Genomic DNA, 15,512 nt, shown 5'->3' with positions numbered 1-15,512 from the left:
CCGTTAAGTTCAAAAAAATTTAAGTACTAAATAGATACAAGTTGTCAAGTTCAGATATTTCTTATATTTAATCGATAAGATTAATAATGCATCAAATATTTATAAATATTAATTAAATATTAAAAGTTTATAAAATTAGTTTAACTATATTTTTTATTCAATTCCAAATAGTTTAAAATTAATTCAACCTCTTTATTTGATTAATATATTAATCAATTCTTGTTTCAATCGGTCCAATTTGATTTCAAAAGCATTTATTAAAATTCAAACATTATAAAGAATAATTATATGAATTATTGAATTAATTTTGGATTTTCATATAAGACCTTAGTAATCAATTCGTGCAAGCTTTAGAGACTAATACAAGGCAAACTCCTTGGCCAAAAGTATATGTGGCCATTGAGATGCTGCCACGTTTAAATAGGATATAGATGGGCAGCACCTATACCTTTAACCAGACTTCGACCTCATAATTAAAAAAAATTAAACTATTATTAATTTTATGTTTTTAATAATTTAAATTTAAAAATTATAAAATAATTATTGAATTATTTAAAATTTTATTTAAATTATTAAATTGTTAAAATCGTTGTTGTATAACATTTTTATTTACACCACTTGTACTAATTGAAAGTCTACTTATCTTTCAGTTTTACAGTTAAATTTTTTTTCAAGAATTATAGTTAAACGTTACGAATTTACAAATCAAATTTAAACTTCTTTTTTAATTTTTGACATTAACCGTCAGATCGACTTGAATAAAAAGTATGTTCTTCTGCTCATCAATAGTACTAATTCATTATACCAATCATCGAATCGTCACTTGAACCTCACTAGTTAAAGTTTTTTTAAACAATCAAGTGACATAAATAAAAACTTCCTGATAATTCAATAACTTAAATGAAAATTTTTTAATAATTCAGTAATCATTTTATAACTTTTTAAAGTTAAGTAACTAAAACGTTAACTCATTAATAATTTAGTGACCTTGGATTGAATTTATCCTTTAATATGTTAGGCATGACAGGTGGCCGTATGAGCAGCTGACGCTTTTTGGTCTGGAAGCTTTGAGGATAAAGCATAAACCTTTTGATGCAATTTAATGAAAAGAAGCTGCTTTAGAAACCCCCAAAAAACTTTACTTGCCCACCGCTCCTTTTATACCTTTCTTCTTTTCCTCATATATATAATCTCCACCGCAACAAAAAAAGCTCCTTCAGCTTTACAAAAAAAGATGTGCTACGCAACCGTTCCATCCGCCGGAAAACATGACTCGGCGGTGCGGCGCAGGTTGTTGGTTCTCCAAGCATCATTGATTGCTGCCACCACCGCCCGTCATGCACCGAGAACCGGGGTTACTAGAGACCAGCGAGCTGGTTCGATGGTAAAGCGATGCTTATGTTCGCCGACGAAGCACCCGGGGTCGTTTCGGTGTAGGCATCACATTGCCGAGTATGCGTGGGGGGCTCGATTTGTCGGCAAGAAATGACTGCACTGCCTACGCTGAGTACGTGTGTATAATAAATGTTAATTTAATGTAAAAACAAATGATAAATATAATTGATAATTAACAAAAATTGTATATTGGTTTTTAATACTGATCATAGACCGGTTACTACTTACCATTGCGGCTCAGTTAATACCAAATAATTTAAATTTCAATGAGGTTTGATTTGATCTGTTTTGGGTTAATTTAATTTAGTATAAGGTTTTGATCTTTTAAATTAATTTTAATTTTTATCTGCTTTTTAATGATTACATTAAAGAATAAAATAAAATCATTTAACCCAATTAATAATTTTATATCTATAAAATTTATATTAACATATATTTTATTAAAACTAAAATAATGAACTTTGGTTTTAATGGTTTTATCTTTCAGTATAGAATTAACATATTGAAAAGTTGAAATCTCATTAAATTATAAATAAAATATTTATATAATCGATTTTTACTTAATTCAATCTGTCGACTCGAATTTTTATTTCATGATTTGAAATATTGAATTTCGTATATTACATCTCAAAAGACTAGTGATTAAAATTTTCATATAAGTATCAAATATCGTTATAATTATAATTAGTTTGTTTTTCAGATCACAACCTTATATCTATGTGTTAAATATTATTATCCGAACAACATAACTACTGCCTAATTTTCTCTATTTTAGCCTAAATAAGTAGTAGATTTTACTACAAAATGGATGATCATAAACATTTCATTCAATCAATAACATAAAGTAAGATACATTGTAATTCGTAAGTTCAAACTTTAAAAGGAAGTATGATGAGAAAGCTCGAAAAACAATGCAAAATGGTGACCACATTTCACTCAACGGCAATGCAACAAAGAGAAAATTGAAGCAAGCTATCTAACCAAGTACTAACCATCGTTTCTCATGACTGCTTTTCGGGGTTTTCGGGTTCCTGTTCCTTTTCTAGATCTTCCTCTTCTTCCTCTTTCTTTTCTTCCTCTTCTTCTTCATTTTCTTCGGGAGGATCATATGGCATTGGCGCCAGTAATGGTGTTTTCATGGGACTGAATTGAGGGAAAATGTCAGTTCTACGCCCTGGTTTAGGCCTCTCCCATTCCTGCCAAGTAAAAAACCCCAAGGTGTTCGAATTTGCAAAGGGGAAAAAAAGGCAACATTTAGTCCTTAAAATTGGTAAGTTTTATCAATTTGGTCCTTGAACTTTTTTTTTAGCTCACATCAACCTTGGAATTTGGCAACATTCAGTGTGATAATATGACACTTTAAGAAGGTGATATGTCCAATTTAAAAAAAAAAGTTATATAAAATCTACAAAGATACCAAAAAAAAAACTATAAAGATTTTAAAAAAAAATTAGGTGATGATGATTGATGTAGCACATTTTAAAGTGCGACATTATCATATTATAACAAAGGTATCCAAGGACCAAATTGAAAAAGCTGTCAAGTTCTGCGACTCATGTGGACAAAAGAATCAATGGACCAAGGTGGAAAAGCAGCCAAGTTCAGGGATTATATGTTATTTTACCACAAAAATTATATATAAGGGTTAATATCTAAATGACCCCCAAACTATTCAACTTTACAACATTTGGTTCCTGCACAATCATGTATTTGAACTTGCATCAGATCAACAGATTACATTAATCGATAAATTGCGTTATAATTGTAAAATTTTTTCGTTTTATGTATAAAAATTGAGTTCTCGAGCTCACTTAATTCGGCTCAATTAAGCTTGTTTATCTAGTGAAAATTGAACTCGATTCTTGTAGTTGAGTTGAGTTTAAGCTAGAATTCGAATCTAAATTTTTAATATTAATTGAAATTTTTCTAAAAAAATCGATTAAGCTAACAAACGACTCTAAGCGTAAGGATCTAGATAGCTCGAATAATCGAATCGAACTCCAATAATTTAGCATCAATTAATCGAAAAATAAAGGAACTTACAATGGGGAAATCGAGGGGATTACGACGAGTCAATTTCTCTTCCTCAGGAGCCGTACAAATCACCTGCTGCCTCTTTCTCCTCGTCGGTTTATGGCATTTTGAAACGGAGACGACGGAGCAGCATTTGCAACCACGGCTGGTGGAAGTGGAAGGCGGAGCTAGAGTTTTAGACGGCGGCGATAAGGATAGGCAAATGGATGATGCCATTGTTGGTTTTTAGTGTTTACTGTTTTCCCCGTTAATTGGCAAATAGCTGTTTTTCTCCGACTCGTTCTCGACTCAGTCGGTCCACAACGCACCCCCCAACTCAGCAATGGCAATAAGCCTAATTTTCTGGTGAATCAGCCATTAAGTTTCGTCCAGCGTTTATTGGCCCATCATCTCATGGCTAGGCCCATCCACTGTCCGGTAATTTTAATTCAGTTACTTGTTCAAGCTCAAAGCTGGTTTGAAATTTAGAAGGGTTTAAATAAAAAATATTAGGAATGAAATATAAGCTCGGGAAAAAAACTTAAACCCATTTAAAAAATGGACGAACCTAAAATGAGCTTAAGTTAATTATACTTACAAATATGTACTGGCTTTGATAAAATTTTAGACTCATATTTTAAGCTAAATTGAACTTAAGCAAGCATAAAATGTTTTTAATATCATATCTAAGTTCGACCCAACTCATGAACACCTCTAATTCAGTTCGGTTTACGTTTATTTTTTATATCGAATTTGTTTAACTATAAATTTAATTTTTTTCTATGGTGGATTTAATCATTTTAATTTTAATTTAATTTTTTAATTTTATAATTTTGTTAGTAAACTCATTTTTATATTGCGGATAATAATTGTGATTAAAACTTTTGAAATATATGGTGCTAATAGTGTTAAACAGAAAACATATATCATCACTTTCATGACAACAGATGATAATGTTTCAATTTTGTTTATTTATTAATTGAATAATAAATAAAAAATAGAGAGATGTCAATGAGGTTTTGAATTTTAAGTGTTCAAGTTCGAGTCTCGCCCTGTGTAAATCAAGTGGGTTCTATCCAGATTTATATGTGGATTAAATCCCACATTATGTAAGTCTTGTCCAGAGTTATTTTAATTCATTATTGATTATGTCCGACTGTACTTATGTCATGAGGCAAATCAATAAGCTATAGGATTTGGTCTTCCATAATGGGTCGTAACAACATTGGGTGTGAGTGATTGTTGCCCCGTCACTATCTCAGATGGGCTTTCATGGCCCCACTTGATGCAAGTTATAAGAAAATTGGATCATATCCAACAACTACGGTCAGATCTTGCCTACATAAGGCAAGTCGGCGCAAAAAGAAATGGGTTGATCAAAATTGCAAAGATGTGCAACTTCAAGTTGGCGTCTCAATCCTTTCCAAATTACACTTGATTTTGCGCCATATTGGCTTGCACAAGGAGCTTATGTGAAGGAATGAGGGACCTTTCAGAGTTTTGAAGAGGGCATGCAGATTGACCTACAAACTGGAGTTGCTAGCAAAATTTAAGGTTCATCTGTATTCCATGTCAGTATGCTTAAGCCTTTTCAAGAGGATCAAAATCGAAGTAAGTCCAAATGAGTGTCAATGGGGGTAAAGGTCTCCTATGATTGTGAAGTTGAATGCATTATGGCAGACCGAGTGATTCAACAGAGTACTACAGGCCAAGGCATGAGTATCTTGTTTGATGGAAGGGACTTATCGACAGTGAGGCTGGTTAGAAACCTACTGAGGCTTTATGGTAGTTTTGAGAGAAAATAAATCAGTTTGGTTCCAAGGACGTGACAATGGTGTCGCTAGAATATGTGAGGCAAAATGTCACGAGCAGCTCAAAGTAGCCCACAACTGATACGCATATTTCAAACCCTTCGTGTTTACTTGGGATCATTCGGCTCAACAAAATTAGCCCATTGTTTGGAAGAGACTCAAGGCCCAACATGTTTAAGGCCGCGCGGTTTGACAAACTAAAACTCTAACTCAATTGTTATAAAAATAAAAATTTAAACTATATGAAATTAACTTTCAAATTTCAGCATGATTAAAACAATAACTAAACCTACTGAAACCAATTCAATTTTAATTCGAGTGAAAAAATGAAAAATAAATAAATTGATTCAATCCGAAGAAATGAATATCAATTTAAGTTGTTTATAATATTTAATTTTGATTGGATTTTTATTAAGAAAATATAAGTAAAATTTTAGTTACAAGTATAATCACATATAATATATATCTGAATAACTATTACTCTAATAAAATCATTACAACGAATAGGTTAAGAATCAAAATACTTTCAATTTTAAACCTTAAAATTATAAATCTAAACTTAAATGAGAATAAAATTAAAAAAAAAACATATATAGTTTAAATAAAAAATCATTTAGAGTCTCATCATATGTATTTACATATATATAGATTTTATTTTAAATTTTATTTTATTTAAGTACCATAATGTATGGACGTCGTCCAGATTTATTATGGTATAAGTGGTTGATAATATATTACAATTACATTGATAATATACATTAATGATACCATTGGTAACATTATCATTATACGGTTTAGGGTTTTAATTAATGGTTCCGACTATTAAATAATCATAACGTCATCGTGCTCGTTAATCGTGATCCTTAAGTAACGAGCCAAAAGAATTGGTCAAACACTTCTATTAGTCCCTGCACTATGCATAAGTTATGAATTTAGTTCTTATACTCTAATTTAGTCATTTTTAATCATGCACTTCTCAAAATTTGGAATTTTAGTACTAGCCCTATCACAAACCATGGCCATTAAATCGTAAAGTTAAAATTTTCTATTCCCAAAATCTTATGCCAGAAACATGTTATTACATTTGTTATGCTATGTTAATTTGTTATTTCCATGTAATATTAACAAAATAAATGTATTTTTTTAGTTAATAGATTTAACAACTACCATTTGAATTCGAAAAGTATAAGAACTAAAACCAATCAAATTGAAGAACAGATACTCAATCCACAACTTATGCATGGTACAAGATTAATAATAGAATTTTACCTAACGTATTTAACTGCTACTGTTTAGTTTAAGATTGAGATTTCAACATACGAAAAGTACAAGAAATAAAATCATGATTACTTGAATCAGACTAGATTGGTTAGTTAATCTAATTTAATCGAGAACTGATGGTCCAATTGATTAAACCAATATTATAAAATTGAAATAGTTAACCGGTGCAAAACTGATTGAATAGGTAAAAACTCGGTTGAATCTGATAAAAAACCTTTAATATTATTATTTATTTATGTGTATTTTTCTTTTTGTTCTGGTTCGATGAATGATCCAGTTCTTACAGCATTGATTAAAATTATGCAAACTAAAATGTAAGGACTAAATTCAAAACATATCCATAATACATATATTAATTAATAATTTAACTAAAATGGTAGGAAAGGTATCAAAATCAAATTAATCCATAATAAAATTATTAATATAAAAAATAATAATGTAGGTAGCGTAGAATGAAATACTTGGTCAGCATTTTAATATGATATTGTAGTCTGGGTTATACAAAGAACAATCTCATGTCGGTTAAGGACGTGAGCAGCAACAACCCCGCTTTGACATTCTACTTGCCAACTCTAATCCCCCAGACGCAAATTCCCTACTACCCAATAATAATAAGCTAGGACCACGCGCTGATTCTGTGAGTATGGTCCTCCGTCCTTCACTTTCACAAAAATTCTTTTCTCTATAAGGGATAACATAACATTTAGGGCTAGTTTGGCAATATTTTTGAAAAGTGTTTTTGAGAAGTGTTGTGGAAAAGTACTTTTGAGAAGTGTTTTTGAAAAATTTGGTTTAAAATTTGAGTATTTAGCATTCTGTCAAAAAGTACTTTTAAAAAATAAAATGTCCATTTTAGATATGTTATTATCAAGTAACAAATATATATTTAAATAATATTTAAATTAGTTAATATTATTATATTTTAGTAAGAATATAAAAAATATATTATAATTTCTTGTTAATATTTTAATATATAAAATATAAATTTTAAATATTTTAAGCAATAAATATTAATTATTTATAAAATTTAATTAGAGTATATAAACTATATTTTAAATATTTAAATATAACTATTAAATAATTGTAATTAGTATTTTAAAAATATTTTTATTTTAATTAATGATTTTAACACATTTGTAATTAAGTACCAAGAAAAAAAGAGAAGTACTCTATTATTGAAGGGTGAAAAATAATTAAGCATTAAAAGTGCTTTTGGGAGAGGAAAAGCTAAAAATTTAACTTTTCCGTTTGAAGTGCTTTTCAAAAGCACTTCAAAAGCTAAAATTTTCAAAAAAGCGAACATTGTTCGCATGACTTTTCTTCCAAAGTGTTTTGGAGCGAAGTGCTTTTCAAAAGCAATGCAGAACTGGCCCTTAACTTAACAAATTTTTTTAACTTGATTCTTAGATTTTTTTTCCATAGTAGTTCTGAAATTTGGTTATTTTTTAATTTGGTCCTTGAGCTTTTATTCCATTAAATGTGATAACGTGACACTTGAGATTGCGACATATCATTATTAGAAAATTTTAAAAATATATAAATCTTGAAATTCTTAAATTTTTTAAAATATAAATAAATTTTAATTTAAAAAATCATATTATGATGTAGTACAATCTAGAGTGTCGCATTATCATACTTTAATAAAATCTAAATTTGGGATGAACGTGGACAAAAAAAAATTAAAAAAAATCAATGTGAGAAAATATACTAAGTTTAAGGACTAAATATTATTTTATCTCTATCTACAAGCATTAGTAATGAACGTTCGAAATGCATATTATATCTAACATGTCATTTTAAGAGAAAACGATGACTTATGATAAGTAATGGGAGAACTATTCCAAGGTCCTACCATTAGCATTTTATGATTCTATCGTTGACTCTATAAAATTTAGTCGAGTCACATTCTATCGCATATATGTAGGACACTAATTTGTGATTCTAATGTTAGCATCCTGTGACGTTATTGTCAACTTTGCATAAGACACCCGTCTTTGAGTCCACACTAAATTCACTGTTTATATAAATGTACTCCATCTAAAAAAAAAAAGCCTAAACAACTTTTATATTATCAAAATTCTGCCCAAATACCTCCACAATTCTTTAACACTCCTAACTATCATTAGAGGCTCCTTACACTTCATATAAACTACTTCCTACACCAGGCCTTGTCTAAACAACTTTTATATTATCAAAATTCTGCCCAAATTCCTCCACAATTCTTTAACACTCCTAACTATCATTAGAGGCTCCTTACACTTCATATAAACTACTTCCTACACCAGGCCTTGTATCAACATGTATTAACTTAAGTATCCAGGAAGCATCTTGAAACATAAACTCTGATCGACATACAAAGAAGTGAAGTGCATCTCATTTAGAGGTGTAATTGAGCCGAGCTGAACACGATAAGTGACAAGTTTGAGCTCGAGTTTGATCTAACATCAATTCTAAACTCGAGCTCAAGTCTAAACATAATCGAGCTACTTAAGCTCAATTAAAGTTGCTTATCAAATTTAGTAGTCAAGCTTGAATTCAAGCTCAATAAGCTCGTTCGAATTTAAGCTCAAGTTTAAGCATACTTAAGCTCTTTTCATACAATTAAAGATAAAATTTTACAATATAAAATAAATTAAAATAAAAACTAGATTAAACTCATGAATTATTCGAATCAAGTATTATAATACTCAAATTCAACTCAATTAATAGTTTAAATTACCCAAATTTGACGAGATAATTATCAAATCTAATTTAAATTTTTTTAATCAAATTGCTTTCTACAACTAATGACTCATTTACAATCAGCTTAATCCATAAAAAGGAAAAAGACAAAAACCGCCTAAGCAAATCTAAGTCGCATTGCACGTAGACTCGTCATTTGTCCTTTCCTTTAGCGTGTTTTACACGCGTCACTCCTTCCCGCGAAACGCCTACGTTTAACAGAAGAAAAAAAAAATCATTCGAACTGAAATTTTCAAATATAATTCTCGTCGCAGTTTATAACTTTATATATATATAAACTGATAACGATATTATACCAACTACTTGTATATATTCTTTCCTATTTTCTTTTGGTTTTCTTTATTGTCAACAAATTCCTCTAAACCTTGCAAAAAGATTCTTTTTACGACCGGCGAGTGAGAATGAACGTCGTAGGAAGACGGATCGGAAAACAGAATTCGACGGCGCACCACCAACGACAACACTCCGATGACTTCATCCGCTCTGCGTTTAAAGGAAAATGTCTTCAGTCCTCCGATTTCCGTTCTTCTCAGGTTCTTTTTCCACACTTTCGATCGCATTTACAGTTGGCATTTCGTGTAACGGCGTTGTGACTGTTTTATTATTTTTATTTATTTTTGTTTTGCTGTTTGGATAGGAGTTCGAGATTTATGGCGGGAAAAGAGTGAGCAAGAAGTCACCGGAGCCGGCGGCACTTCCGATTTCTTCTAGATCGTTTAGCCTGAGGATGAATGGTGATAAATACGTGTCGCCGGAGCCAGCGGCGGCGGCACCGCCTATTTCTTCTAGATCGATGAGTTTGAGGATGAACGGTGATAAATACGTGGCGTACAGTGAGCTCAGCCCCAGCTTACTGGATTTGTATTCATTTGATACTGAGCTACTTCCTGAGGTTTTACTCTTTTCTTCAATTAGATTACCATCTTTTCCTGTTTTGTTAATCCATAGCTTTTAGTTAAACTGTATTTTAGTTAAAATATGTAATAATTTTGTTCTTCGGTGATGATTGATCTAATATTCTGTAAATATATGGTAATTTTGATCTTTTTTTTTTTTTTTCTGAGTTACAGGCTTATAACATATATGAAGGATACGGGCTTCAAAAATCTGCTCAAGGTAAAAGTTTTAATGATTTCGACCCGTATCAATCGACCGACAGATTTTCAAACAGAGCACGAGGAATGGCTGAGAATAACGTTCTAAAAAGCATCTCTGTAGATAAAGAAAGAGCTAACAATGTTGCAAAGATTAAAGTTGTGGTACGTTAATTGAATGCTTCCTTTTGTTTTCTTTATTGCATAGTAAATATTAAATTGCTTTATCGAATTGATGAAGGATGAATTCATAAATTCTAAAGGTTAGAAATTTAATTATAATTTTTATAAAATTAAAATATAATTTTATATTGTATTAATATATAATTTTATTATTTTTGAGGTACTAAATAAAAATTTTAATTTTAAAAGTTTAAAGTACAATTATCATGTATTAGAGAATGAAAAGACAATTTTTCTATTTTTTGATTGATGGGCTGTGTCAAGAAATAAAACGAAATTGTGGAGTTTGAAAACGTGAGTCTCAGCTTTTAGTGATTATCTGAACTAAAGTTAAAGGGCTATTGAATTTGGCATACTGAATCATGGCTTGTGCATGCTAACAACCTCAAGAAGATAATCTTGCAGTTTGAGTTTTTATTATCTCAATTTAATATTTAAGTTTAGTTTTAAATTTAATTTAAATATTTAAAATTTTCCAATTTGATATTTGAAGTTTTTTTCTCATCTAAATATTTAAGTTTAACATAAATATTTGCTTTGATATTTGAAATTTCTTTTTCATATAAGTTTAGCATAAATGTTTACTTTAACATTTGAATTTTTTAGTTAATGTATTAAACATTCAGTCGACTCAAGATATCATTTCATTTGAGTACCAAATTAAATATTAAGATCAAATTTAAATATTAAATTAAAATAAAAAATTTTATATACAAAATTAAATATTAAAATTAAATTTAGATACCAAATTATAAATGAAGTTAAAAAGCTAATGATAACTTCTAATGCAGGTGCGCAAGAGACCATTGAATAAAAAGGAAGTGGCAAAGAAAGAAGAAGATATTATTACTATACTGTCAAATTCCAATTCACTAGCAGTTCACGAGAAAAAGCTAAAGGTGAGTAGCTGGCAGGGCTTCTCTTTTTTTCGACAGTTGGGTGTTATGAATTATGATACTCATGTTTGATTTATTTGTGATGCTATGGAATTTTTAAGAAGATTACTTGTTTAAAATTAGAAATTAAGGAAGTTAATTTCTCTTTGCTTTGATTTCATGGAAAACCCAAATTGACTTCTTATATGAAAGCCGCCGTAGCTATGGCATTTTCAAGAGATTTCTTGTTTAAAATTAGAGACAAAGGAAGTTAATTGCTCTTTCTTTTAGCTTTCATGGAAAATTCAAATTGACTTATTATTTGAAAGCCTCGCTAACTCATGATAATCTCTACCAGCTGTAATACTTACATCTTCAATGGTTAATTATAGTGTTAATATGACTTTTAGCCCCTAAAATCAACAATTGAATTCACTTTGGTACTTGAAATTGACAATTTTATTCATTTTAGTCCTTGAGCTTGGATTCTATCAAATTTTAATGATGTGGCATAGTCACAAAATGCTACATCATTAAACTTTTATATTTGCCAAATTCAGAAACCAAAATAGACCTACTACCTAGTTTAGGTACTAAAGTGGAAAAAAATTATAGGTACCAAAGTGGACCTAATTACCAAGTTAAGGACTAAAAGTTATATTAACCATTAATTATATGAGTGAGAAGCAGTATTTTTACATGAGATTTAATTATTGATGACCCTGCAGGTTGACCTGACAGAATATGTTGAAAAGCATGAGTTTCTTTTTGATGCTGTGCTGAATGAAGATGTTAGCAATGAGAAGGTGAATATATCCAAGATCTGAATAACTTTTAATGGGTTAAAGTATTGATAGGTCCCTGTATTATAAAGATTCAATTAAATTAGTCCCTCTATAATTAAATGATAAATTTAGTCCTTATAATATAAAAATTTAAATAAGTCCAAATTGTAACAGAGTCAAAGTTTAAAGATGTCTTGAAAATTGTTTTTTTAATTGCAGTTTAATTCCAAATAAAAGATTTTAAGAATTTTTTAAACAATAAATGTTAACTCTATTTCAATTTGGCCTAATTTGATTATTTTAATAGTACAAGGACTAATTTGATCAAGTCTTTATAATAGAGGGACCTCTCAAGTGCATTCACCCTTTTTTTAATATGCCATTTAGCTAGTTGCACAAGTTCATTCTCCATTGTTCTAGGTGTATTCCGAGACTGTTGAGCCGATAGTTCCACTAATTTTCAATCGAACAAAAGCTACTTGTTTTGCATATGGCCAAACAGGCAAGTACCTATCTTAAATTTAGAAGTCATGCTATTGCAAATGAACTTTAGTTGACTATGTTTTTGTTTCTGGGTTCAGGAAGTGGAAAGACGTATACTATGCAACCACTGCCTCTAAAAGCATCACAAGATATATTAAGATTAATGTACCATTCATATAGGAACCAAGGTTTCCAACTCTTTGTTAGTTTCTTCGAGATATATGGCGGGAAAGTCTTCGATCTCCTTAATGATCGGAGGTAAGTTATGTTTATACGTATTCGGAATCGTAGATAAATTGTCCTATAGTTCATAATTCACTGATTAGAATTATACATTTTGCAGAAAACTTTTCATGAGAGAAGATGGTAAACAACAGGTATGTATTGTAGGTTTGCAAGAGTACAAGGTATTAGATGTCGAAACGATCAAAGAGTTAATCGAGAGAGGTAACGCGACTAGAAGTACCGGCACCACGGGAGCAAACGAAGAATCCTCGAGGTCGCATGCAATTCTTCAGCTTGCCATCAAGAGATCAGCTGATGGGAGTGAAAAGAAACCGGCTAAACTTGTGGGGAAGCTTTCTTTTATCGACCTTGCTGGAAGCGAGCGCGGTGCTGATACGACTGATAACGACAAACAGACGAGGTATAAAATGTTTTTGCATATGCAATAGCCACGGAACTGTAACATAGATGTATTAACAATCTGAATTATTTTTATTTTTATTTTTATTTTTTGTATTTCTGCAGAATGGAAGGAGCTGAAATTAATAAAAGTTTACTTGCTTTAAAAGAATGCATTAGAGCTCTTGATAATGATCACGGACACATTCCTTTCAGAGGAAGTAAGCTGACTGAAGTTCTTAGAGATTCATTTGTCGGCGACTCGCGTACCGTTATGATATCATGTATTTCACCAAGCTCAGGGTCGTGTGAACATACCTTGAATACACTCAGATATGCTGATCGGTATGTGGTTCTGTAACTAATGTCGAATTGTAGAACTGAATAATGACGCAGATACTTGCATTGCAGGGTGAAGAGCCTATCGAAAGGGAACAATGCAGCCAAGAAGGATTCGCTATCTTCATCTTCGAATCTTCGGGACTCGACCGCATTGCCCTTGGCTTCATCTTTACCGACTGATACCTTTGAGGACATTATACCTGATAACAAACCTCGATGGTCTGACCGGATTGAAAGAGATACGTCTCCTTTTAAAGTAGACCGTGTTGCTAGTGGAAGGGTAGAAGGAAATGTGTCCGTAACATATCCGGATTATTACATGGGTCAGAAAAGTGGTCTGAACAGAATGGCCGAGGATGATTTGGATCACTCTGAGGAGACTAATTCAGATGATGATCTAAATGCCCTGTTGAAGGTACGATCAATCGATCCGATCATCTGATTTATCTTTCCTAATTGTATATATTTCCGAAATTAAATTCGTCTCATTTATTTATTACTAGGAAGAGGAAGACCTCGTATCCGCTCATCGAAGGCAAGTGGAGCACACAATAGAGATTGTTCGAGAGGTAAATGGCTATATTGCTCTGACCCTTTATTCGTAGCGAAACTCAAACCCGAGTCCAGATGAGTAACTTTGTTATGCTTACAGGAGATGAATCTGCTAGCTGAAGCTGACCAACCAGGCAATCAGTTGGATAACTATATCTCTAAATTAAGTGCCATTCTTTCACACAAGGCTGCAGGCATTTTACAATTGCAGAACCGATTGGCTCGGTTCCAAAAGCGTTTAAACGAATACAACGTTTTAATATCTTCCGGCATTTGATTTAACCGGCCAAAAAATGGGCTCGTGAAACTCACTGATGCATTTGTGGAGCTCAACTGGAACCAATTCGGCATGGATTCGGTCCGACATTGATGACCTCACAATACCTTATCAGAGTGGATGATGACTGGTACGAGTTGAATCTTTTTTTCTGACTCCATTTTTATGCTTCAAGTTAAACAACTGGTGTAATATCTTGATTTACATATACACACACATACATGTAAGTACACTATTGAAATATGTAAAATTTTCTGCAGCAGAAACACCTTGTTTTGTGTTTTCAAGCTTCTCCTTGCATAACGTTATATGACATTTTCGTTTTGCTTGAAGTGTTTGTATTCGACATTTATGTTGAACTATGCATATTTGGATATGAATGTGAAATATTTATGTCAAGCATATGCTTATTAGCACACTTGTATTTGAGTCCGTGTATAATGAGTAATATTAGATTTCATTTGTTTAACTGCTTGTGGAAAAATATATGGTAATTTTGGACATAATACGGATAGTTTTGATTTTCGACATTGACGGTTAAATGAAATTGAATCTTAAGTATTGTTTTTTATTCGTTAATGGCTTTAATTTACAGTATTGATCGTCAAATCATTTCTTAGAGCTCACTACTCAAACTTTTTAAATAAAAAACATAACCGCTCAATAACTTAAATAAATTTTTTTGAATTGTTCAGTGATTTAAATGAAAACTTTTAAATAGTTTAATAATTATTTTATAATTTTTTAAAGTTAAGTGCGTAAAACATAAATTTGTTAATAATTTAGTAACTTCGAGTGTATTTTATCTAATTATTTATAACACTTAGTAGTCCGAGTTAGTTCAAATGCGTTGCAACAAACTCCCAACACATATAGAAGGAGAGCACATTCAAATGTACTTTGAAAATATCCAGACTCCATTTTGGAACATGAGTGTATCAAAACATGATAAAAACAAAGCAAATCCCGCCTGGGGAGTACATTTGCAAGAATGAAACTCAAAGGAATTGACAGGGGCCCGTACAAGCGGTGGAGCATGTGGTTTAATTCGATGC

At 31.2% G+C, this 15,512-nt stretch overlaps 2 protein-coding genes across 2 annotated transcripts; one reads left to right on the top strand and one right to left on the bottom strand.

Moving 5' to 3' along the window:
• Positions 1 to 2,187: 2,187 nt before the first annotated feature.
• LOC108469107 (uncharacterized) lies at positions 2,188 to 3,858 on the bottom strand. The gene is made up of 2 exons (XM_017769993.2): positions 3,439 to 3,858; positions 2,188 to 2,591 (listed from the first exon to the last, which is right to left on the bottom strand). The coding sequence occupies exons 1-2, from the start codon at positions 3,643 to 3,645 to the stop codon at positions 2,397 to 2,399; spliced, it is 402 nt and encodes a 133-aa protein (XP_017625482.1). The 5' UTR covers positions 3,646 to 3,858; the 3' UTR covers positions 2,188 to 2,396.
• A 5,503-nt stretch (positions 3,859 to 9,361) lies between these two features.
• Positions 9,362 to 14,856, top strand: LOC108467784 (kinesin-like protein KIN-13B). The gene is made up of 12 exons (XM_017768552.2): positions 9,362 to 9,775; positions 9,880 to 10,134; positions 10,313 to 10,501; positions 11,311 to 11,418; positions 12,123 to 12,200; positions 12,600 to 12,681; positions 12,761 to 12,920; positions 13,006 to 13,308; positions 13,413 to 13,631; positions 13,698 to 14,043; positions 14,132 to 14,197; positions 14,281 to 14,856. The coding sequence occupies exons 1-12, from the start codon at positions 9,644 to 9,646 to the stop codon at positions 14,455 to 14,457; spliced, it is 2,115 nt and encodes a 704-aa protein (XP_017624041.1). The 5' UTR covers positions 9,362 to 9,643; the 3' UTR covers positions 14,458 to 14,856.
• Positions 14,857 to 15,512: the final 656 nt, after the last annotated feature.

Source organism: Gossypium arboreum, chromosome 8 (assembly GCF_025698485.1).
Source record: "Gossypium arboreum isolate Shixiya-1 chromosome 8, ASM2569848v2, whole genome shotgun sequence".
NCBI lineage: Eukaryota > Viridiplantae > Streptophyta > Magnoliopsida > Malvales > Malvaceae > Gossypium > Gossypium arboreum.
The sequence above is the reverse complement of the archived record's forward strand: the minus strand, read 5'-3'. Positions and strand labels throughout refer to the sequence as shown.

Excerpts from the sequence above, each read along its gene's own strand:
- LOC108469107 (XM_017769993.2), bottom strand. The coding sequence starts at position 3,645 with ATGGCATCATCCATTTGCCTATCCTTATCGCCGCCGTCTAAAACTCTA. Across the intron at positions 2,592-3,438 it reads ATCCCCTCGATTTCCCCATT|GAATGGGAGAGGCCTAAACC; the intron begins GTAAGTTCCTTT and ends TTTACTTGGCAG.
- LOC108467784 (XM_017768552.2), top strand. The coding sequence starts at position 9,644 with ATGAACGTCGTAGGAAGACGGATCGGAAAACAGAATTCGACGGCGCAC. Across the intron at positions 9,776-9,879 it reads CCGATTTCCGTTCTTCTCAG|GAGTTCGAGATTTATGGCGG; the intron begins GTTCTTTTTCCA and ends CTGTTTGGATAG. Across the intron at positions 12,201-12,599 it reads AAGATGTTAGCAATGAGAAG|GTGTATTCCGAGACTGTTGA; the intron begins GTGAATATATCC and ends CCATTGTTCTAG.